This window comes from Mesoplodon mirus (genome assembly GCF_964341445.2).
Source record: "Mesoplodon mirus genome assembly, chromosome: 13".
In the NCBI taxonomy this organism is placed as follows: Eukaryota; Metazoa; Chordata; class Mammalia; order Artiodactyla; family Ziphiidae; genus Mesoplodon; species Mesoplodon mirus.
This window is the reverse complement of record NC_138989.1, coordinates 58,647,476-58,673,543: the sequence shown is the minus strand read 5'-3', so window position 1 is coordinate 58,673,543 and position 26,068 is coordinate 58,647,476. Positions and strand designations below refer to the sequence as shown.

General features: G+C 38.4%; 1 protein-coding gene across 1 annotated transcript in view; it reads left to right on the top strand.

Moving 5' to 3' along the window:
* Window positions 1-4,029: 4,029 nt before the first annotated feature.
* Window positions 4,030-26,068, top strand: part of RIT2 (Ras like without CAAX 2) — a gene marked incomplete at both ends in the record, with an annotated part of 380,166 nt that continues 358,127 nt past the window's right edge. The window contains 2 exon segments of the mRNA XM_082640607.1: window positions 4,030-4,148; window positions 4,453-4,487. Coding sequence (XP_082496733.1) covers window positions 4,030-4,148; window positions 4,453-4,487 — 154 coding nt within the window.

The window sequence follows — 26,068 nt, the reverse complement described above, 5'->3', positions numbered from 1 at the left end:
TAGACAGCATATATATGGGTCTTGTTTTTGTATCCATTCAGCCAGCTTGTGTGTTGGTTGGAGCATTTAATCCATTCACTTTAAAGGTCATTATTGATATGTATGTTCCTATGACCATTTTCTTAATTGTTTTGCATTTGTTTTTGTAGGTCCTTTTCTTTTCTCATTTTTCCCACTTAGAGAAGTTCCTTTAGCATTTGTTGTAGAGCTGGTTTGGTGGTGCTGAATTCTCTGAGCTTTTGTTTGTCTGTAAAGCTTTTGATTTCTCCATCAATTCTGAATGAGATCCTTGTTGGTAGAGTAACCTTGGTTGTACATTCTTCCCTTTCATCACTTTAAATATGTCATGCCACTCCCTTCTGGCTTGTGAAGTTTCTCCTGATAAATCAGCTGTTAACCTTATGGGAGTTCCCTTCTATGTTATTTGACATTTTTCCCTTGTTGCTTTCAATAATTTTTCTGTGTCTCTCATTTTTGCCAATTTGATTACTATGTGTCTCAGTGTGTTTCTCCTTGAGTGTATCCTGTATGGGACTCTCTATGCTTCCTGGACTTGGGTGGCTTTTTCTTTTCCCATGTTAGGGAAGTTTTCAACTATAATCTCTTCAAATATTTTCTCGGGTCCTTTCTCTCTCTCTTCTCCTTCTGGGACCCCTATAATGCGAATGTTGTTGCATTTAATGTTGTCCCAGAAGTCTCTTAGACTGCCTTCATTTCTTTTTATTCTTTTTTCTTTATTCTGTTCTGCAGCAGTGAGTTCCACCATTCTGTCTTCCAGGTCACTTATCCATTCTTCTGCCTCAGTTATTCTGCGATTGATTCCTTCTAGTGTAGTTTTCCTTTCAGTTATTGTATTGTTCATCTCTTTGTTTGTTCTTTAATTCTTCTAGGTCTTTGTTAAACATTTCTTGCATCTTCTTGATCTTTGCCTCCATTCTTTTTCCGAGGTCCTGGATCATCTTCACTCTCATTATTCTGAATTCTTTTTCTGGAAGGTTGCCTATCTCCACTTCATTCAGTTGTTTTTCTGAGGTTTTGTCTTGTTCCTTCATCTGGTACATAGCCCTGTGCCTTTTCATCTTGTCTATCTTTCTGTGAATGTGGTTTTTCTTCCACAGGCTGCAGGATTGTAGTTCTTCTTTCTTCTGCTGTCTGCCCTCTGGTGGATGAGACTATCTAAGAAGCTTGTGCATGTTTTCTGATGGGAGGCACTGGTGGTGGGTATAGCTGGCTGTTGCTCTGTTGAGCAGAACTCAGTAAAACTCTAATCTGCTTGTCTGCTGCCAGGTGGGTCTGGGTTCCCTCCCTGTTGGTTGTTTGGCCTGAGATGACCCAACACTGAAGCCTACCCAGGCTCTTTGGTGGGGCTAATGGCAGACTCTGGGAGGGCTCATGCCAAGGAGTACTTCCCAGAACTTCTGCTTCCCTTGTCCTTGTCCTCATGGTGAGAAACAGCCACCCCTCACCTCTGCAGGGGACCCTCCAAAACTAACAGATAAGTCTGGTTCAGTCTCCTGTGGGGTCACTACTCCTTCCCCTGGGTCCTGATGTTCACACTACTTTGTGTGTGACCTCCAAGAGTGGAGTCTCTGTTTCCACCAGACCTGTCAAAGTCCTGCAATCAAATCTCGCTGGACTTCAAAGTCTGATTTTTTAGGAATTCCTGCTCCCATTGCTGGACCCCCAGTTTGGGAAGCCTGATGTGGGGCTCAGAACCTTCACTCCAGTGGGTGGACTTCTGTGGTATAAGTGTTCTCCAGTTTTCGAGTCACCCACCCAGCAATTATGGGGTTTTATTTTATTGTGATTGTTCCCCTCCCACCATCTCATTGTGACTTCTCCTTTGTCTCTGGATGTGGACTGTCTTTTTAGGTGAGTTCCAGTGTCTTCTCTTCCTTCCCATTTTTCAGCAATTAGTTGTCTAGCATGGATTCTGGTTAAACATACTTAATAGTATTCTTGCTGAAGGCAGACTAAGATAATTAGATATCACCTGGAGGATAATGATGGAGAATGATGAATTTGATCAGATATGAAGTGTGGGGCATTCCCTCTAAACTGACTTAGAAAAATTCTTACTAACACTAGGCAATGCAGAGAAACATATGGAACCCTAAAAGTCAAGGCCTAGTTTATAGGAGGGGTCAGAAGAACTTGACTAAATGTTAGTCAAGGAAAGTCTGTGTTGGTATGATATTAAAATGAAGGAGAAGTTGAAGGCCATTCTAAGCCTTGGAATAATATATGGAAAGTACTTCAGTAAGTCTGACTAGACAGAGTAGCTGTTTGGACAGTGGTGTAAATTGAGGCTGACAAGGTATGATGGGTAACATGAAAGACAACATACACTATCATGTTGTGTTAACAACTATGATTTTTATCCTAATAGTTGATGACATATGCATGATGTTTTTTTCAAATGATAATTCTAGTATCATTGTAAAAGTTCTAATGCAAGAGAAAGAAAAGAGCTACAGAGAAATCAGTTTTGAGTCTATTGCAAGAGATTTTCAAGAGACTCCTAAGATTTTGAACTAGAGTAACATGATAAAGAATCTAAACATATTTGAATGATATTTTGGTAGTAAAAATAAAAATTCATGGAACTTAAGAGAGGTAAAATGTCCAAAGATATCTTCAAGATTTTGGCCTAAATAATTGACTATCATATAATAGATGTTGAGGCTCTTAATCATGTTAACGAATAGGTGCATATCTCTTTGCTTTGAGTGAGGTGTTGTGGGTCTCTTCATTTTTGTTTTAAATGAACCTGCGATAAATTTCAAATTTAGTTGATTGACTAACAAGTCCAATTGTTCATTATGAGGCCAGGCCTATGACCTTTGTGATCTACTTGAGAGTAAACCAGCAAGGGACTAAGAGATAGAGGAGACCGTTCTTTTAAAATTCATGAAAAATATTTTCCAAATTCTCGATATCCACTTAATAAACATGTTGCTTTCAGTTTGTTTACCTGAAATAGCCTTAGTCTTAAGCTATCTATAAGGAATATTGACTTTCACTTCAAAAATTTCCCCTAAGCTGTCAAATTAAGTAATACTTTCATATGGACTTCCTTTGTTAATGCAAAAACAGGGGGTAAATACTGTCAAAGTGTAAACAAATTTTCTTTTACTGTGTCAGATTCTATTTCTTTGCATTTGTCAGCTAGTGCCTTGTACAGGTTTGTTGAATTTAATGGCGACTTCCCTGCTCTGAACATTTTCTAAAGCATGTACACTGTTAAAAAGAATCAGGGCCAGAGAGTAAAGTAGTAAAAACACATTTATTCAGGAACTAGGAGTAAAGAGACTTCATTATAAACTGAGCTTAATTCTAAATACAAGGAAAAGTGGGATTTTATAGGCAAAGGAGGGGGAAATGAGAGGAGGCATTGGTGGATAAAAAATAATTAAGAAGAGACATCAAGGGTAGGAGAATTCTTGCTAAGCAGACTTAAAAGATTTCTTACTGAAGCCAAGCCAAGGTGTTAGATAACAACGGTAGGGGAATTTCTCTACACTGACTTAACAGGAGTCTTGCTACTAATGGCCTGTACAGGCCTAGAAAGGACAAGGGCCAAGGTCAAGGCCTAGCTGAAAAGAGGACTTAGAGAAACCTGACTAAAGTTGGTCAAAGAGAGAGTCTTTATCAACACACACACACACATATGCAAACACACACACAAGAAAAAGGAAGAGAAGAACTATTATATACCTTTTTTTTTTCTGAGTTTGTTGCTTTGCTTCAGAGTTTTCTTTGTCTCCTAATAATGGAAATTTACATGGGAAATTCTACAATAGAAACATTAAAAATGTTTTACAAAATTATAGTTTTGAAAATAATGTAGAAAATTTAGAGTAGACACCAAAAAAAGTAATGCAAATTAATAGTGTTATAAATAATATGAATTAGACAAAATAAAAGTGACAAATAATTTTAGCTGTGAAAAACTAAGGATAAAACCTCATGTAATCATGTACCTTCATAACTAATAGAGACCTCTGAGAGGATTTCTTTATTATAAAGATGAGGAAGTTAAGTCACAGAAAATGTACAGGAACATCTCTTAGTGAAAAAATCTTCCCTGCTAATACCAACTGTTTAACCAGAAGGAGGATCCTACAGCGAGTTTACATTCCTATTATGTAAAGAGCCTCCTTATTTTTACTTCAAGGCAATTTTTATTGAAATGCACTTAAAATTTGGACAAATTTATTCCAGAGAAATATCTGGGATTATTTTTTTCCTCTAGATATATTGTTTTCCCTCTAGAACTTTATCTTACTATCATTTTGTTGTTTATCTTTTATAATTAAATTAGTCACTGAGAAATAAATTACTTACTAGAACCTATTAGAATACTAATATTACATTGGTTAATAATTTATTGATGAACTGGTGAATTTTTGTTAAATTTAATTTACTTGCTTTTCAGCAATGACAATGTAGCCATCAATTCCCTGATTACCATGACCCGACTGAAACAGGAGGGAAGGGGGCAGGGCACAGCCCTTGAAAGAATGACATAGCCCGAGGACATGACATAAACTGATTAGAACAAAATGGGTCCAAGATGGTGGACAAGTTGGCTTCCACTAGACCTTGAGCCTAAGTATACACTCACTGTAACACATCAGGAAGCTAAATGACACACCCACAGGTGCCATGACAGTTCCAAGACAGACCATAAGTATCAAAACGTGGGCAGTAGTTCAATTCCTGAAATAGCTGGAATACTCTTCCCACTCATTAGCCTATGAAATTACCCACCCCTATAAAAACTGACACTATACCCTGGTGCCTTTTTCACATTCTGAGAGGGCCCCCACTCTGTCTGTGGAGTGTGATTCTTCCAAGGTTGCTCTGGCCTTCTGAGATGGTCTACACTCTGTCGGTGGAATAAATAAATCCACTTCTTACCTATCACTTTGTCTCTCACTGAATTCTTTCTGGATGAGACATCAAGAACCTGAGATTCATTAAGTCCTGAAACGAGATGTGTGATCTCAGTTGGAAAACTGTAGGTTTTGGCTGGGTTCAAGTTCTAGCCTCATGAATTCAAGTCCCAATCAGGGTTTTGGCCAGGTTTGAGTCCAGGCCATGTGGGTTCAAGCCCTAATCTGGGTTTAGCCTCAGTTTGAGTTCCATCACACGAGTTCAAGTCCCAACACAAGTGTTCAAGCCCAAATGAAGGTGCATGTTTTCAGCTATTGTTGAGTAGAGGCCTCATTTCTCCTTTAGCCAAAACAGACACTCTAAATAGTTCACAAATATTATTGATACCTATGGACAATAAGAAATATATTTTACTCTAGATACATTGCACACATACAGTAGGTAGGCTACCACAATAAAAGTTTCAAGATACAATATTTGTCCTTACTTCTTGCCATGCATTCTTGTATTTTCCATTATATTCTGTTTCTTTCTGATAAATGATGATGGAATACATTAAGTTGATTTCAGGATCCACTAATGGGTATTTACCTGCACTTGAAAAACTGTACTCTGGAAAATATATCTGATGCAGTTGTATGCTTATTTGGTCATTTGCTCACTTTACAGTCTCTAAACTTTTTATTGCAGAATTATTTTAGAATATTAAGGGTGCATTTGGAAAGGATGTTAGATATAGATATAAATGTAGATACAATTTTGTTCACCATAGTCAAGATGAGGTAATTAAGATCCAAAGAATCAAAATATTGTCAGAGTCTCCAGACATGTTTCATTCTTCTTATCCAGTTTTCTTTCTATCATAATACACTGCAGGAACATTGCACTTAAGAACATATTTTATCCCTCAGTTAAAGCAGAAAAGATGTCTTTAAAAGTGCTTTACTCATTCAAGGAGGCACTTTAAAGTATCAGTGGAAAATTTCCAAGTAGATTCTGTCATAGCATTCTTTGTCATGAAACACACTGGCACTGAAAACATAACAAGCATTATTTTGTGGTAGAGGAAAACATGGCTTTTGGATCCCTCATGGTTGTCTGCTTTCCTAGATTGTGAGATACTTTGACTACACATCATCACTTACCCTTTTTACTCCCTCAATCTAAATATCTCTTACCCTCACCCCCAATAGGTGAGTTTTTCTAGTTCCTATTTTACTCATTACTCAATTTTAATGCAAGGCCCTATTGTATATATAAACTGTTATCCTACACAAATTATCTTGTATCCCTTCTTGAAAATACACCAGGATTTGCTTAAAAGCTATTGATGAAATGAATAAAATGCACTCATTTAAAAATATCCCATAATTCAGCAAGGCCTCTTTATTAATGAAAATCAGTAAGATTTAATTATAGGCAATCTGTATGTTGTTAGTCAAGGAGTACTTCCTCAAGGATTATGTTTCTAAAGAGAAAATAATCACTTTGTAAACTTTTAAAGGCAGTTTGCTGCACCCCTTTCTTGTTTTTCTAAATCAACTTTCTAAGTATCTTGATATTGGAATGTTGATAACTTTGCGTGACCAACTAAGAGTTACAGAAAAGAATCTCTGGGCAATAGCTCTGAATCCTTTATTTTGTTGGAAAACTCAACAGTATAATATATCATTTATGAATTCATAAATTCACTATACTGTTTATTATTTTCATAATTGTTTAAGCTTTACATGAATTGGCATTTCAAAAACCTAATTTTGCTATCCAGCTTCTCATGTCTAATGGCTTGAATAGGGCAATATATAAGAATAAATTAAAAATGCCTTCTTCAAGAGGAAGAAATAATAAGACTGTGATAATAACTCCTTTAGATAATCATGAGACACACCCATCACACAAGATTAAGCTAATTGGAAGGGGTGGGGGAGAAACAAGATGGCAGAAGTGTAAGACGTGGAGATCACCTTCCTGCCAACAAATACATCAGAAATACATCTACATGTGGAACAACTCCTACAGAACTCATACTGAACACTGGTAGAAGACCTCAGACATCTCAAAAGACAAGAAACTTCCCACATACATGGGTAGGGCAAAAGAAAAAAAGAAAAAAACAGGGACAAAAGAATAGGGACAGGACCTGCACCAGTGGGAGGGAGCTGTGAAGGAGGAAACGTTTCCACACACTAGGAAGGCCCTTAACTAGCAGAGACTGTGGGTGGTGAAGGGGGGAAGCTTCAGAGCCACAGAGAAGAGCACAGCAACAGGGATGCAGATGGCAGAGCAGAGAGATTCGAACACAGAAGATCGGTGCTGACCAGCACTCATCAGACCAAGAGGCTTGTCTGCTCAGCCACCAGGATGGATGGGGGCTGGGAGCTGAGGATTGGGCATCAGAGGTCAGATCGCATGGGGAGGACTTGTTTTAGCTGTGTGAACACAGCCTGAAGGGGGCTAGTGCACCACAGCTAGCCGGGAGGAAGTCTGGGAAAATGTCTGAGCTGCCGAAGAGGCAAGAGAGTTCTTCTTGCCTCTTTGTTTCCTGGTGTGCCAGGAGAGGAGATTAAGAGTGCAGCTTAAGGGATCTCCAGAGGTGGATGCAAGCCACGGCTATCAGCGCAGACCACAGAGATGGGCATGAGATGCTAAGGTTGCTGCTGCAGCCACCAAGAAGCCCGTCTACAATCACAGGTCATTATCCACACCTCCCTTCCAGGGATCCTGTACAGCCCGCCACTGCCAGGGTCTCGTGATCCAGGGACGACTTCCCCGGGAGAGCACACGGCACACCTCAGACTGTTGCAATGTCACACTGGGCTATTCCACCATGGGCTCACCCCGCACTCCGTATCCCCTGGGCCTGAGTGAGCCAGAACCCCCAAATCAACTGCTCCTTTAGCCCCATCCTCTCTGAAAGAAGAACAAATGCCCTCAGGTGACCTACATGCAGAGGCGTGGCCAAATCCAAAGCTGAACCCAAGGAGCTGTGCAAACAAAGAAGAGAAAGGGAAATTTATCCCAGAAACCTCAGAAGCAATGGATTAAATCTTCACAATCAACTGGACGTACACTGCATCTCTGGAATACATGAATAGACAATGAATCATCTAAAATGGAGGAGGTGGACTTGGGAGCAATGATATCTATATATTTTTCCCTTTTTCTCTTTTTGTGAATGTGTATGTGTATGCTTCTGTCTGTGATTTTGTCTGTATAGCTTTGCTATTAGAATTTCTCTTAGGCTTCTGTCTGTCCATTTTGATTTTTTTTTTTGGTATAGTTTTTAGCACTTGTTATAATCGGTAGATTTGTGTTTTGATTTGGTTACCCTCTACTTTCTTTCTTTTTAAAAAATTATTTTTGAAAAATATTTTTAATAATTATTTTTTTATTTTAATAATTTTATTATATTATATTTTATCTTCTTCTTTCTTACTTACTTTTTTTCTCCATTTTATTCTGAGCCACGTGGATGACAAGCTCTTGGTGCTCCAGCCAGACGTCAGGGTTGTGCCTCTGAGGTGGGACAGCCAAGTTCAGGATATTGGTCTAGAAGAGCACTCCCACCTCCGTGTAATATCAAACAGTGAAAATCTCCCAGAGATGTCCATCTGAACCCCAACACCCAGCTCCACTCAAAGACCAGCAAGCTACAGTGCAGGACACCTTATGCCAAACAACTAGCAAGACAGGAACACAACCCAATCCATTATTGACAGGGTGCCTAAAATAATAATAAGCCCACAGACATCCCAAAACACACCCGCAAACGTGGACCTGTCCACCAGAAAGACAACATCCAGCCTCATCCACAACAACACAGGCACTGCTCCCCTAAACCAGGAAGCCTAAACAATCCACTGAACCAACCTTAGCCACTGGAGGCAGACAATAAAAACAACGGGACCTACGAACCTGCAGCCTGCAAAAAGGAGACCCAAACACAGTAAGATAAGCAAAATGAGAAGACAGAGAAACACGTAGCAGATGAAGGAGCAAGATAAAATTCCAACAGACTTAACAAATGAAGAGGAAATAGGCAGTCTACCTGAAAAAGAATTCAGAATAATGATAGTAAAGATGATACAAAATCCTGCAAATAGAATGGAGAAAATACATGAAACATTTAACAAGGACCTAGAAGAAATAAAGAGCAAACAAGCAATGAAGAACAACACAATAAATGAAATTAAAATACTCTAGAAGGGATCAACAGCAGAATAACGGAGGCAGAATAACAGATAAGTGACCTGAAAGATAAAATAGTGGAAATAACTACAGTAGAGCAGAATAAAGAAAAAAGAACTCAGGACAGTCTCAGAGAACTCTGGGACAACATAAAACACACCAACATTCAAATTATAGGGGTCCCAGAAGAAGAAGATTAAAAGAAAGGGACTGGGAAAATATTTGAGGAGATTGTAGTTGGAAAGTTCCCTAGTATGGGAAAGGAAATAGTTAATCAAGTCCAGGAAGCACAGAGAGTCCCATACAGGATAAATCCAAGGAGAAACATGCCAAGACACATATTAATCAAACTATCAAAATTTAAGTACAAAGAACAAATATTAAAAGCAGCAAGGGAAAAACAACAAATAACACACAAGGGTATCCCCATAATGTTAACAGCTGAACTTTCAGCAGAAACTCTGCAAGACAGAGGGGAGTGGCAAGAGATATTTAAAGTGATGAAGGGGGAAAATCTAAAACCAAGATTACTCTATGCAGCAAGGATCTCATTCAGGTTTGACAAAGAAATTAAAACCTTACAAACAAACAAAAGCTAAAAGAACTCAGCACCACCGAATCAGCTTTACAACAAATGCTAAAGGAACTTCTCTAGGGAGGACACACAAGAGAAGGAAAAGACCTACAATAACAAGCCCCAAAACAATTAAGAAAATGGTAATAGGAACATGCCTATAAATAATTACCTTAAATGCAAATAGATTTAATGATCCGACCAAAAGACATAGACTGGCTGAATGGATACAAAAACAAGACTCGTATATATGCTGTCTAAAAGAGAGCCACTTCTTACCTAGGGACACATATAGATGGAAAGTGAGGCAATGGAAAAAGATACTCCATGTCAGTGGAAATCAAAAGAAAGCTGGAGTAGCAATTCTCATATCAGACAAAATAGACTTAAAAACAAGACTACTACAAGAAACAAAGAAGGACACTACATAATGATCACGGGATCAATCCAAGAAGAAGGTGTAACAACTGTAAATATTTATGCACCGAAAGTAGGAGCACCTCAAAACATAAGGCAATTACTAACAGCCATAAAAGGGGAAATCAACAGTAACACAATCAGAGTAGGGCACTTGAACAACCCACTTTCAGCAATGGAAAGATCATCAAAAATGAAAATAAAGTAGGAAACACAAGGTTTAAATGATACATTAAACAAGATGGACTTAATTGATATTTATAGGACATTCCATCCAAAAACAACAAAATACACTTTCTTCTCAAGTGGTCATGGAACATTTTCCAGTGTAGATCATATCTTGGTTAAAAATCAAGCCTTAGTAAATTTAAGAAAATTGACACTGTATCAAGTATCTTATCCAACCACAACTCTATGAGACTAGATATCAATTACAGGAAAAAAAAACTGTAAAAAATACAAGCACATGGAGGCTAAACAATACACTATTTAATAACCAACAGATCACTGAAGAAATCAAACAGGAAATAAAAAAATACCTAGGAACAAAAGATAATGAAACACGATGACCGAAAAACTATGGGATGCAGCAAAAGCAATTCGAAGAGGGAAGGTTATAGCAATACAGTCCTACTGCAAGAAACAAGAAACATCTCAAATAAACAACCTAAATTTACACCTAAAGCAATTAGAGAAAGAAGAACAAGAAAACCCCAAAGTTAGCAAAGGGAAAGAAATCATAAAGATCAGATCAGAAGTAAATGAAAAAGAAATGAAGGAAATGATAGTAAAGATCAATAAAACTAAAAGCTGGTTCTTTGAGAAGATAAAATAAATTGATAAACTATTAGTCAGACTTATCAAGAAAAATAAGGAGAAGACTAAAATCAGCAGAATTAGAAATGAAAAAGGAGAAGTAACAACGGACACTGCAGAAATACAAAGGATCATGAGAGAGATTACTACAAGAAATTCTATGCCAATAAAATAGACAATGTGGAAGAAATGGACAAATTCTTAGACATGCACAACCTTCTGAAACTGAACCAGGAAGAAATAGAAAATATAAACAGACCAATCACAAGCACTGAAATTGAAACTGTGATTAAAAATCTTCCAACAAACAAAAGCCCAGGACCAGATGTCTTCACAGGCGAATTCTATCAAATATTTAGGGAAGAGTTAACACCTATCCTTCTCAAACTCTTCCAAAATATAGCAGAGGGAGGAACACTCCCAAACTCATTCTACAAGGCAACCATCACCTTGATACCAAAACCAGACAAAGATGTCACAAAGAAAGAAGACTACAGGCCAAGATCATGGATGAACATAGGTACAAAAATCCTCAACAAAATACTAGCAAACAGAATCCAACAGCACATTAAAAGGACCATAAACCATGATGAAGTGTGGTTTATCCTTGGAACACAAGGATTCTTCAATATACGCAAATCAATCAATGTGATACACCATATTAACAAGTTGAAGGAGAAAAACCATATGATCATCTCAATAGATGCAGAGAAAGCTTTCGACAAAATTCAACACCCATTTATGATAAAAACCCTGCAGAAAGTAGGCATAGAGGGAACTTTCCTCAACATAATAAAGGCCATATATGACAAACCCACAGCCAACATTGTCCTCAATGGTGAAAAACTGAAACCATTTCCTCTAAGATCAGGAACAAGACAAGGCTGCCCACTCTCACCACTCTTATTCAACATAGTTTTGGAAGTTTTAGCCACAGCAATCAGAGAAGAAAAGGAAATAAAAGGAATCCAAATCGGAAAAGAAGAAGTAAAGCTGCCACTGTTTGCAGATGACATGATACTATACATAGAGAATCCTAAAGATGCTACCAAAAAACTACTAGAGCTAATCAATGAATTTGGTAAAGTAGCAGGATACAAAATTAAAGTACAGAAACCTCTGAGATTCCTATATACTAATGATGAAAAATCTGAAATAGAAATTAAGAACACACTCCCATTTACCATTGCAACAAAAAGAATAAAATATCTAGGAATAAACCTACCTAAGGAGACAAAAGACCTGTATGCAGAAAATTATAAGACACTGATGAAAGAAATTAAAGATGATACAAATAGATGGAGAGATGTACCATGTTCTTGGATTGGAAGAATCAACATTGTGAAAATGATTGTACTATCCAAAGCAATCTACAGATTCAATGCAATCCCTATCAAATTACCAGTGGCATTTTTCACACAACTAGATCAAAAAATTTCACAATTAGTATGGAAATGCAAAAGACCCTGAATAACCAAAGCAATCTTGAGAAAGAAAAATGGAGATGGAAGAATCAGGCTCCCTGACTTCAGACTCTACTACAAAGCTACAGTCATCAAGACAGTATGGTACTGGCACAAAAACAGAAATATAGATCAATGGAACAGGATAGAAAGCCCAGAGAAAAACCCACACACATATGGTCACCTTATCTTTGATAAAGGAGGCAAGAATATACAGTGGAGAAATGACACCCTCTTCAATAAGTGGTGCTGGGAAAATTGGACAGGCACATATAAAAGTATGAAATTAGAACACTCCCTAACACCATACACAAAAATAAATTCAAAATGGATTAAAGATCTAAATGTAAGGCCAGACACTATCAAACTCTTAGATAAAAACATAGACAGAACACTCTATGGCATAAATCACAGCAAGATCCTTTTTCATCCACCTCCTAGAGAAATGGAAATAGAAAGAAAAAATAAACAAATGGGACCTAATGAAACTTAAAAACTTTTGCACAGCAAAGGAAACCATAACTGAAAACAAAGACAACCCTCAGAATGGGAGAAAATATTTGCAAATGCAGTAACTGACAAAGGATTAATATCCAAAATTTACAAGCAGCTCATGCAGCTCAATGTCAAAAAAACAAACAACCCAATCCAAAAATGGGCAGAAGACCTAAATAGACATTTCTCCAAAGAAGATATACAGATGGTCAACACATGAAAGAATGCTCAACATCTTTAATCATTAGAGAAATGCAAATCAAAGTTACAATGAGATATCATCTCACACCAGTCAGAATGGCCATCATTAAAAAATCTACAAACAATAAATGCTGGAGAGGTTGTGAAGGAAGGGGAACCCTCTTGCACTGTTCGTGGGAATGTAAATTGATACAGTCACTATGGCTAACAGTATGGAGGTTCCTAAAAAACCTAAAAATAGCACTACCATACGACCCAGCAATCTCACTACTGGGCATATACCCTGAGAAAACCATAACTCAAAAATAGTCATGTACCAAAATGTTCATTGTAGCTCTATTTATAATAACCAGGACATGGAAGCAACCTAAGTGTCCACCAACAGATGAATGGATGTAGAAGATGTGGCACATATATACAATGGAATATTACTCAGCCATAAAAAGAAACAAAATTGAGTTATTTGTAGTGAGGTGGATGGATGTAGAGTCTGTCATACAGAGTGCAGTAAGTCAGAAAGGGAAAAACAAATACCATATGCTAACACATATATATGGAATCTAAAATAAAATAAAATAAAATAAAAAAGGTCATGAACAACCTGGGGCAAGAATGGAATAAAGACACAGACCTAGTAGAGAATGGACTTGAGGATACAAGGAGGGGGAAGGGGTAAGCTGGGACAAAGTGAGAGAGTTGCATGGACATATATTCACTACCAAACGTAAAATAGATAGCTAGTGGGAAGCATCTGCATAGCACAGGGAGATCAGCTGGGTGCTTTGTGACCACCTATAGGGGTGGGATAGGGAGGGTGGGAGGGAGGGCTTCACAAGAGTGCAGAGATATGGGAACATATGTATATATGAAACTGATTCACTTTGTTATAACGCAGAAACGAACACTCCATTGTAAAACAATTATACTTTGATAAAGATGTTTAAAAAAATAATAATGAAGGCAAACATGTGAGCATAGAAAGCCAGATGACTTCATTTGACAAATTAATACAGATAGAAACATGATATAGTCTTAAATAGCTTGCTCTGAATAAGACTTTTGATACTGGATAGAAAATTCTGAACCTTGAAGGATTTGTGTTCCTTCTCAGTCACAAAGTGAGACAGGAAGTGGACAGGGTACAACCTTTAAAAGAATGACATAATAGTTGCGGACATAACATTAACGGGTTAGAACAAACTAGGTTCAATATGGCAGACCACTGACTTCCAGTAGACTTTGAGCCTCATTATACACTCATTTTAATGCATCAGCATGCTAAATAACATACCCACAGGTGCCATAACAGTTCCAAAGCCAACCAAGAACCCACACTTGGTGGCCTGTCCCATGGTCTCTCCTGAGACCACTTCTTTTTTCCTGCAACAACTTTTCTGGCACCCAATGTGGGGTCTCAAAGGGCATAATCTTGATCTGTGTATTGGACTATGGCTTCCCTCTGTGGAGGGTGGCTGGGACACGTCCTGAGCTGTGTAGAGTCAAGTAGCCCCTTAGGTGGCAGCTTATGCTGCCTTGCAGGATCTGGCAGGGACCAGTTATCTGTCTGTGAAGGAGCCCACTCAGCTAAAGTCTTTTCTCCCTTCAATCTTTCTCATTCTCCTACCACTCTGTCTCTTTGGACTTGAAAAGATCCACTGAGACAACTACTGGACATCCAAATTAAGACCACGGGGCAAGTAATTGGCAACTTTGCTGGGTGACTTTCCCTTCTGTGGCTCCTTGAGCCCAGTTCCCCCTCTCTACTCTTTCTTAATCCCAGTGTGGTTTGGAGATGTTGGAACTGTGTTGGGGGTCCAAATTGGGGGACTCTGTGAGTCCTCTAAATTTTCAGCCTGGCCCTCCCCAAGTGCTCTTGGGCCTCATTGTATCCCTGAGTGGATGTTGTAGGTGAGCACTTCCCTCAAGAGTGTCACGGTCCCTTGCTCCCACCCCCCAGGAATTGTTGTGGCTGTACACTTGAAGCAGAAGGCAAGAGATAGATGGGCTCCAGGCTAAACATTTACAACTGGCCTCCTGTTCACACTTCCTGGGACAAGAAGAAATGGGTTCCAGGCCAGACATTCATTACCATTTCCCTGTTTACATTTCCTGAAGCAAGAGACAAACAGGTTTCAGGTCTACATATTTATGACTGGACTCCTGTCTATATTTTGAGATCTGTACCTCGATATAAAAACCAGCAACAGAAATAGGGTAAATAACTGGACATTGGACAGAGTAGTATTAAACCCTGTTAGAAGGTCAAGAGGTCTTTTGTTTCCCATCCTTGGGGCAAAGGAAACATTGCCACATGCACAGAAAGTCTCCTTGAGGGTCAAAAAGGAGGGGGCACCACCCAATAATATGTGATGCTAAGGCCATCCAATAGGCCTCTGGGATGTAGTCCATCTTGAAAAAAACGTTGGGCACGTATGTTGGGGAGGGCCTTAAGACAGGTCAGGTGTGGAAAAAAACAGATAATTGGCCAGAGGTAAACAAAGACCTGGAAAAATTGTCCTATATAAATGACTTAACCACCTCTTTACTGAGCTCCTCATTAGGGAGGCTGCCCACACCCTTTCTCTCTGGATGTGTATCTCTGCCTTGCTTCTATCTTAACTAAACAAACTGTTTCTCTCTGTGTTCTCCCACTTGTCATTGTGCTATGTCTCTAATAATAAACATTGTACCTGCCTTTAGCATTTTGCCTCTGTGAGAAATGCATTTTTCACTGGGGGCAAGAGCCAGGGTATGTGGTGGCTAGGATTCTTTGTTTTCATCCAGGCTACCCAGGTTCAATTCCTGGGCAGGAAATTAAGATCTCGCTTCACACCACAACCCACTGCTGCCTTTCCAAGATCACAACTTCCTAGTCCCACTCAGTCATCCTCCTTATTTCAACCCCCATTTCAACTGTGATACCAAGCCAGGTTGTGCTCCCTGTTAAGGGTCACTTCTCGTGGGGAGCCCAGACACCCCTGAGCAGAAGTTGTGAGTGAGCACTTCCCTCATAGGGGTCACTGGTGGACTTTATCAACCCCTGAATGGAGGTAGTAGACAAGCACCTTTCTCAGTAGGCTTATGAATCACTGGCCTAGGAAGCATCATGGCTGTGCACCTTCTTGCCAACTCCTCTCTATTCTAACAAGTGTCATGGCTGCACACCTTCCCTCCTGCCCTGGATTTCTCTTATATCCTCCACCTCTCCTTACTTCTTGGACTGTCTATTGATACTTGAACCTCCTTGCCAGCTTTGCCAACAGGATGTGTGTTGCCTCTTTTACTTCTGTGGAGAGGTAACCCTCTTAAATATCACAAGGACCATATCCTGAGAGCTTTTGCCTTGTATTGTTATCACTGCTTTGTGGTGCTCCAGCCTTACCCTTCAGGTCTATTTATTTCTCTTTCTTTTGTTTCAGTGATAAAGTTAATCCGTTTAGTTTGCTCAGGGCCTGGGTCTCCTTCCTCCCTCTCTGAAGGATTTAAGCCCTGGGACTCCGGTTGCTTTTTCTCCCACTGGCTCTTGTTCCTTTCCTTGATTAATCCAAGAGGTCTCCTCAGGCTCACTGACCAGGCAGATTTCGGGGGCTCACTGTTGACACTGGGAGAACGAATGCCAGGACAAATAACTACCATTTGGCCAGGATCCATCAGACCCCCATTTTATCAAGATACAGATTTTTTTTAAAATGGGGACAACTACAAGCATCGTGAAGGACTCCCCCCTTGGATGCATATTAGCTAATTGGGGAAAATTTAGACGGGATGGTTTAAGAAAAAAAGAAATTAATTTTCTTTTTCAATACTGCATGACCCCAATACAAACTAGAGGACCAAGAGATCTGGCCAGAAAATGGGTCATTGAATTACAATACCATCTTGCAGCTGGGCTTATTTTGTAAAAGGAAACATAAATGAGGGGAAGTCCTATACATCCAAATATTCATAACCTTTTTCCAAAATCCATGTCTAAAGAATTCCTGCCAGGTGTGCCTGGCTCACATCCCTTCAAAGTGCTTCTTCCCCAACAGGAGCCTGATATTTTAGGTGATCCCCTTATGAGTACACCTCCCCAAGGTCCACAACTGGGAACTGTTACCTCTCCCAATTCTGAGGGGGGGGGGGACAGTCTTCTGGACTGTTTACCCTTGACACCCCATCTGGGGAGCTGGAGACCACAGACCCCCATAAATCAGCTCATGGATTTGGTCTTTGGAGTATTTAACAATAGAGATAAGTTTGAAGAGGCAAAAAGAATTCAAGGACAACAGCAAAAAGCACAGTTACTGGTGGCATTCCTAAACCCTGCACCACCTCAGGGTTACATTCCTTTGTGAAGATCCATAGTGAGGACAAGTTCCAGGAAGCCTGAATCAGAACCACTGTCTTGCCAAGAAAGCATCTGTTTTAAGTGTGACCAAGATGGCCACTGGAAGGTCAAATTCTCCGTGTATGGGAAAAGTCCACGGGGATCCGCACAATGTACAAACAAGAGGGCTATTGGAAGTGAGACTGCCCCCAGTCCCAAAGGGGACTCAGGGCCCCCAAACCAGTGATGTCTGAGAGGACTGGAGATTGATGGGGCCTGGGATTCTCCCTGGCTTCCAAAGGACACCTGGTCCTTTCTGTGGACGAACCTTGGATAACCCTTGATGTGGTAAGTAGGAAAGTTATTTTCTTATTAGATATGGGGATTGCCTACTCTGTGCTGACTGATTTCCCTGGACCCTTGTCCTCCCCATGTTGTATAATAACGGGGATTAATGGAAAGCCCAAAACCAAGCTATTCACTCCTCCCCTTAACTACTTGCTAGGAAATTTTGCCTTTCCACATCAGTTTCTGCTCATGCCTGAGTTCTCCGTCCCCTTGTTAGGAAGAGACTTACTCACTAAATTACAGACAATAGTCCAAGCTGGAAACCTTTATGGAGAAGGCACACACCAAGAAAAATAATTGCTCTTTGCTGGAGGAGTCTACCTCAGTTACAAGCTAGATGAGGTCTCCATTCCACCCCATCTAGGTTTTTAAACTATGGGCTGTTAAACAGGTTCACAGTGCCAGAACTAAAGGCCACTTTCTTCTGCATTCCCCTGCACCCAGACTCCCAATATCTCTTTTTCTTTGAATGGACAAATCCAGACACTGTAATACCATGAATGCCTCCACTCTGTGTGCTTATAAAATTCAATCTGAGAGTGCCTACATTATAGGAAAGGAATGGACAGAAAAAATGTCTAAAAATTGTCCAACTACCTTTAGAAATGGAGATCATATGAGACTGTATGAAAGCCTCCTCAGATCAAAGGCTGGACTGAGGGAAATAATTTAAAATTTTCTTAAACCAAGGGAGAACCCACAAAAGAATTTGTAAATAGGTTACCAAAATGGGAGGCCACCAGTCTGACTAAACTAACCATACTTGATAACAATTTTATCAAGAAGAGGAGGCCTTCTCTTCTAAGCTAAATGAGGGAAAGTAAAACATTCCAACATAGGTAAATGATAATGTCAGTCCTTCAGCATCATTGAGGTAGCCACCAAATTCTTCTTCAAAAAAAATAAAATTAAATTAAACTGTCCTTGTTTTACAAATCTAGTCTTTACAGGACCAGAGGTGTGGCTCTAGAAATAATTCAAAGCTCACAAATCCTGTTACCACTCCCAAAACCTTCCCTATTTATCTTAAGAGGCCTACAAGTATTAAACAAAGAGGGAACAAAGTCATCCTAAGAAGAACTTGCCTTTCTCCTCCCATGCCTTTGAAATGCAAATGTTTACCTGGTTTTCTCCAGGAACGCTTATCTCTGCCATCTTTAAAAAATACAAATTAAAATAATAATAATAATAATAATAATAATAATAATAATAATAATAAAATACTAATTTTGAAACAGGGGGTAAGCAATTTTGGAACTTGTCAAGGACAAATAAGGACCTTAAGTGTCTTCCCTATAAATATTAGTAAAAAATATATTTAGCCATCTAGACAGGTGACCGTGACTTTTATATAAATACTTATAAATATGAAGGAAACCAGCCAGAGTGAATTTCAGGTTCATGTGATCTAGAAAACATTCAGTGTTAAATTAATATCTGGTATTACCTTAAGCGTGTTGGTTTGATTAACATAGACGTCTTTAGAGGCATCAATGTTAAGTATAATACTTCTGTTGTACCTAGTATTACTAGAGGTCAAATAAGGCCTTTTTAATATATATGTGTTGAAATTTGTCAGCAAGAAAAATAAATTGGTATGATGAAATTTTTATAAGTGAATTAAATACAAATGAGATAAGAGCTTTTGGATGAAATTTTTAGGAATAATTATATTTAATAAATGTCTACTTAAGAATAATCTCTCCAGGTATTTGGAAATTTACTTGAAATTTAGAGTTGTTCTAAATTAAGTGATGGATGTTTATTAAGTAGCTAGGTCATTCCCAAATAAAATAAGATAATGAGTCTTCAATTACTAAACAGAGAAACTAAAGGTATTTAGGACTATTGATAAATATGTTTGTTACCACTCTGAGATATTCTCTATAACACAGCACATGGTTTTTAGAAATCATTGGTATTTATGTTTACCAATCTACAGAGTACTGGTGTAGAAGACAGTTTATGATCACTTAAGAAAAGTAGGATGTGTGTTTTGGACAAAAGAAGGTATGAGGAAGGGCATTACATTCTCTTAAAGGAAAATATTTTTGCCCTACAGCTGGTTGCTTCTAAATGGAAGAAACGGGCACAGTGATATAGATACAAAAATTTGTAAAAGGTTTGTGGAAAATGAAAAGGAAATTTAGCTGGGTAAATTGATTTTGTTGGGAGTGGGCTGAGGCAAAACTTGGATTCGGTCTCTGTGAAGAAAACAAAATTTTCTTGGAATGCTGCTTTTGATAAAACATTGTGTGTGTTTCTGTGCCTTTAAGTGATCTGTATTTCCTTTTGGGATATGCGGGCCTCTCACTGTTGTGGCCTCTCCAGTTGTGGAGCACAGGCTCTGGACACACAGGCTCCAGACGCACAGGCTCAGCGGCCATGGCTCACGGGCCCAGCCGCTCCACGGCATGCGGGATCTTCCCAGACCAGGGCACGAACCCGTGTCCCCTGCATTGGCAGGCAGACTCCAAACCACTGTGCCACCAGGGAAGACCTCCATTTGGTATCTCTTGTAACTTTGGTTAAGAAATGAGTATTGTCTCACAGTGACCTATGATCTTATTTGACCAAATGTTTTAAAGTTTTTGACAAAATTCCCAAATATCAATTTTTAATTAAAGTTCTTTTGACTTCCAATTAACTTTGAGATGCTGTAGAGAGCTCCTGAGGCATCTCAGAGAGATATTTAACTAGTATTATTTGGCATGTTAAATTATATGGAGAGCGCTATCACATGAGTGATAAACTTACTTAAGATATACCATGTAGATGAATGTTATTAATATAGATATTCTAAACATTATATAAAGTTTCTGGAATTTGGATATGTCCTGGTATAATGCTAAAGTCCTAGTTGTTATCTTAAAATGTTGTATGTCACAGCAGTAACCAAGCTTCTTTATCAATATCATATAATCAGATATTTAACTGTGAATTTTAAGTCTTTTGTCATTTATAGACAGTTATTTTTGTACTGAAGCTGTTACAAAAGTGCTTCATTTTCAAGAAGAGTCATAGGAAGTCTACAGAAGCAGTTACAACAGTTCCCCATTGAGATGATGGTTATGTGAGGACTCCAGCCCATACCATCTTAAAACCAGTAGCCATCTTGCCCCTGGGGCCCCTAGATCATGCATCCAGAGATTTTTACTCTCTGACAGAGAGGGCTGGTGCTCTTACTCAGCTTTGAAGCAGCTACAGAAAACAGACCATCACCCTCTGCTTCCCATAAGATTATGGGAGTAAAATCTCAGTGGGGAATGAGACAGGAAGGGGGCAGGGCACATCATTTAAAAGAATGACATAGCGGTTGAGGACATGACATTCACTGGTTAGAACCAACTAGGTTCAAGATGGCAGATGATTGAATTCCAGTAGACCTTAGCCTCATTATATGTTCATTGTAATACACCAACACACTAAATGACACACCCACAGGTGTGATGACAGTTCCAAAGCTGAACATAAAAGGTCAACAAAGTGGGTAGTGACCCAATTCCTGGAAATCTGTGCCCTTTCCCCAAAATAGTGGAATAATCCTCCCACTCATTAGCCTAGGAAATTAGCCAACCTATAAAAACTGATCAACCCATATTTCAGGGTCTCTCTCCTTCTGAGATGACCTATACTCTCTCTATGGTTTGTGTGTAGCCCTGAAAAAACCTTCTTTCACTTTACCATGGCTCACTCTTGAATTCTTTCCTGTACAAAGCCAAGAACATAAACTTGGCAGCTGTCCCAGGGACTTGCCTGAAAACTGGAATGTGACCATCTTCTCACACTTCACTTTCTTTCCTGCAACAAAAGCATCATAATTTTAATTAAGTTCTATATGTACTTGATGATTATCTCTCACTGTCCTCAAAGACTGTTGTTATTGCCTCCTTTCTCTTCATGCTTATAGATCTTTATCATATATATATATATTAAAATTTATCAATTATATAATATTATATGTGTATATGTTTGTATTTTTATTACTCTAGGAGGTGGATTTAAAAAGATCTTTCTGTGATTTATGTCAGAGAGCATTCTCCTATGTTTTCCTCTAAGAGTTTTATAGTATCTGACCTTACATTTAGGTCTTTAATCCATTTTTACTTTATTTTTGTGTATCATGTTAGAGAACATTCTAATTTCATTATTTTACATGTAGCTGTCCAATTTTCCCAGCACCACTTATTGAAGAGACTGTCTTTTCTCCATTGTATATTCTTGCCTCCTTTGTCATAGATTAGGTGACCATAAGTGAGTGGGTTTATCTCTGGGCTTTCTATCTTGTTCCATTGATCTATATTTCTATTTTTGTGCCAGTACCATAATGTTTTGATGAATGTAGCTTTGTAGTATACTCTGAAGTCAGGGAGCAATCTCAAGATTGCTTTTTCTATTCAGCGTCTTTTGTGTTTCCATGCAAATTGTAAAATATTTTGTTCAATTTTTTGAAAAATGCTATTGGTAATTTGATAGGGATTGCATTGAATCTGTAGATTACTTTTGGTATTATAGTCATTTTGACAATGTTGATTCTTCCAATCCAAGAACATGGTATATCTCTCCATCTGTTTGTGTCATCTTTGATTTATTTCATCAGTATCTTATAGTTTTCTGCATACAGCCCATTTGCCTCCTTAGGTAGGTTGATTCCTAAGTAGATTTATTCCTAGGTATTTCATTCTTTTTGATATGATGGCAAATGACAGAGAAAGACAAATATCATGGGTTATGGCTTATATATGGAATCTAAAAAAAATGGTACAAATGATCCTATTTACAAAACAGAAATAGAGCCACAGATGTAGAAAACAAACTTATGGTTACCAAGGGGGAAAGGGGGGAAGGGATAAATTGGGAGATTGGGATTGGCATATACACACTACTATATATAATATAGATAACTAATAAGAACCTACTGTATAGCACAGGTAAATCTAGTCAATACTCTGTAATGACCAATATGGGAATATAATCTAAAATAGAGTGTATATATGTATAACTTAATCACTTTGCTGTATAGAAGGAGTTAACACAACATTGTAAATCAACTATATTCCAATAAAAACTAATAAAAAATACATGTAGTGTGATGTCAGACACCACACTAAACACAGGATGTATAGAGATAAACACAGAATTTGTGCCTTCAAAGCATTCCCAGTTGGGTGGGGAAGATAAGTGAGCAAACAAGACCATGATCATACAATGAGTTTATGAAATAAAAATAGCAAAAGGTGCTGAGGAAGGACAAGGTAGGTGTATATCTCACTTGATCAGAAGGGGCAGGGAATATCTGTAGAGCAGATGCTCTCTGCACTGAGTTTTGAAGGGTGCATAAGAGTTAGGCAAGTGAAGAGGAGAGAAGAATAGATATTCCTCTAAGAACAAAAAATACAGGCATGAAGAAAGACAACACAACATGTGACTGAGATGGGGTATTTGAGGAACCAAAAGTCCTAAGGAGGAAATAAATGACACAGTGTGCAGAGTGGCAAAAGGAAGCAAAAATTTGTCAGGGACGATATCTTTAAAGATCTTGTAAGACTGGCCAAGGGTTTAGATATCTACGGTCATGTACTCTTTTCTGAGGTAAAAATGAATATTACTGACAGCCTGCTTAAGATATACATTTAGATAGCACCAAGGCAGACAAAAGTAAGCATGCTCCAACTTCAACTAATTACTGATTATCCCTAGTAGACCTTCTTCCTGTCTTCTTATTCTAAGCCACTCTCATTTCCAATTTGGACTAGCTCTCCCAATTGGTTTCTACACAGAATCCAGAAATATCTTTAAAAACTCAAATTTGCATTGTGTAACAGTTCCCAATGTTGTACATTATGTTTAGGATGGAGAATAAATTCTAAGCATACAGTGAACACTCATGGTCTTGTTACTGTTGTTTACACACTTGCCATCCTCCACTCTTTTCTGGGCTTCAAACACATCCATCTTCTTTCAAATTCACAAACAAGCCAAGCCATTTTCTGCCTTAAGATATTTATACACATATTTTAACTCTGAATGCTCTTTACTTCTCCACCCTCCACTTTTGCTTCATTATCTCATACTATGATCAAATTTCAGCCTAAACATTGCTTCCTCAAGAGAGTCCTCTTTGCCTACCCAAAATAAAGTAAGACCTTCTTTCATGTATTCTCTCAAGACCTTGAATATTTTCTTACTATCATTTATTTCTATGCAATTAAACAATTATGTAGTTAACTATCTTTTTAATTACAGTGTCATGATGGTAGGAATACCAGACATATGATTCAGAAGTACTTCCCCAGACCTTAGCAGAATGCCAGGTATATAGTAGATGCTTAGTAAATATTTGTTGAATAAAAAATGGATGAACAAATACATTTCTAGAAAGGCAGTATCAATTTTTAGATGCTGCTACAGTTAACTTTAGGGTCATAGGGAGCAGTAGTTAATCAAATGTATGCTAGTGGTCTTTAGTAGAAATTCCTTATATATGTTAATGGCTATTTCTTAACCTGAAATGGTTATCAGAGGAAAATTTCTTTGAAAAATAAAGGCACTATACTAATGCCTATTATTATTTCTTCTGCTTTCTGTTCATACTCTTTCTCCTCTTCTACTTCTTCCACTCTTTTCAATATTGTAAGCAGCTGAACCTGAGTTGGTAACAGTATTAATTAATTAACAAATATTTGTTAGGCAGCTATGATGTTTCAGGCATTGTACAAGGCACAGGAATCAATGATGCACAAAAATAGGTAGGAATCTATTCTGATTTGAGCTTTCCTGCCTAATTCTATTTCATCATCTCTAAGAGCTGATCATACCTCTATAAAGGTATGATTTTGTTTTAGATCCAATTGCCCCCTGCCTTTTTCTTCATTGCATTAAGATGATGAGGTCATTATGTAAATACAGAACTCAATTTGATTAAACTGGCCTTATGGACCTATTCAATTGTTTGGGTTGCTTTTCCTGAAAAAAGAAAACAGCTTTAAAAACTCATACATTTATTTAGCACATTATTTAGTACATTTAAACAGTATTCACAGTGCCCTAAAATTCATATGACCAACAAGTTTCCAACTGTGCTTACTTTCCAGCTGTCCCATTTTCAAAGAACACATACTTTCTGTGAACGATTTTCCTCTTTTAGTGTTCAAACCTTTACTTTCACTTACAAGCCATGAATACTGCATAATACACTCCCCTGAAAGATTTATATTCTACGTGAGAAATTGGTTAGGACTGTAACAAGCTCTAAAGAAAAAGAATGAAATGATATACAGAGAGTTATATAGAGAGTTAAGTCTTCCTGAATAGTTTGAAAAGCTTGAAAAAACAAGGGCCTCATTTAAGTGGCAAAGTACATTAACAATGTAGACAGGTTGTGTATGGATAGCACCATGCCCAGTGACTGTTATTGTACCACAGTGCATAAGCATGAAAAAATATCAATGTGATTAGACCACCAAAGGACAAATGTACCATATTAAGTATACATTTCTCAGTATCTCTGGTAGAATACAATGTTCCTAAGCTAAGGATTTTAGAGAAATAATGGGCTTGAATTACACTGAAATGGCCTGTTCAGTGTCTAAGATATGCACTAACAGAGTCACTCCTTTGTGCCACTAGAAAATCCCTGTTAGGACTTCCCTGATGGTGCAGTGGTTAAGAATCTGCCTGCCAATGCAGGGGACATGGGTTCAATCCCTGGTCCAGGAAGATCTCACATGCTGTGGAACAACTAAGCCTGTGCACAACAACTACTGAGTCTGCACTCTAGAGCCCATGAGCCACAACTAGTGAGCCTGCATGCCAAAACTACTGAAGCCCTTGCACCTTAGAGCCCTCATGCAACTACTGAACACACGTGCTGCAACTACTGAAGGCCGCATGCCTAGAGCCCATGCTCTGCAACAAGAGAAGACACCTCAATAAGAGAAGTCACTGCAAATGAGAAGCTCACACAACGCAATGAAGAGTAACCCCCATTGACTGCAACTAGAGAACGCCCACATCCAGCAATGAAGACCCAACACAGCCAAAAAAGAAAAAGACAAAAAGAAAATCCATGTTAAAATGTGAATGCTCAGGGGAGAGGTAATGCCCAGAACCATTAGGAGTCATTTATACATTAGCATAGATTAATGTATTTGATTATTCTAGTGAGCAAACCACAAAGCTATGGTCTACAGAGAAACTATGAATAGGTAGCATGAGATTTGGAGAAGGGGGAGTATTACTACAAGGTAGAATAAGTGCTACAGTATAATTCTTGAAGAAAAGCAAGGTGTTGTATAATGAAATTGAAGAATTGCATTTCTTAGTGACTCTGGAATGACAAACATGGTAGAATAGGAA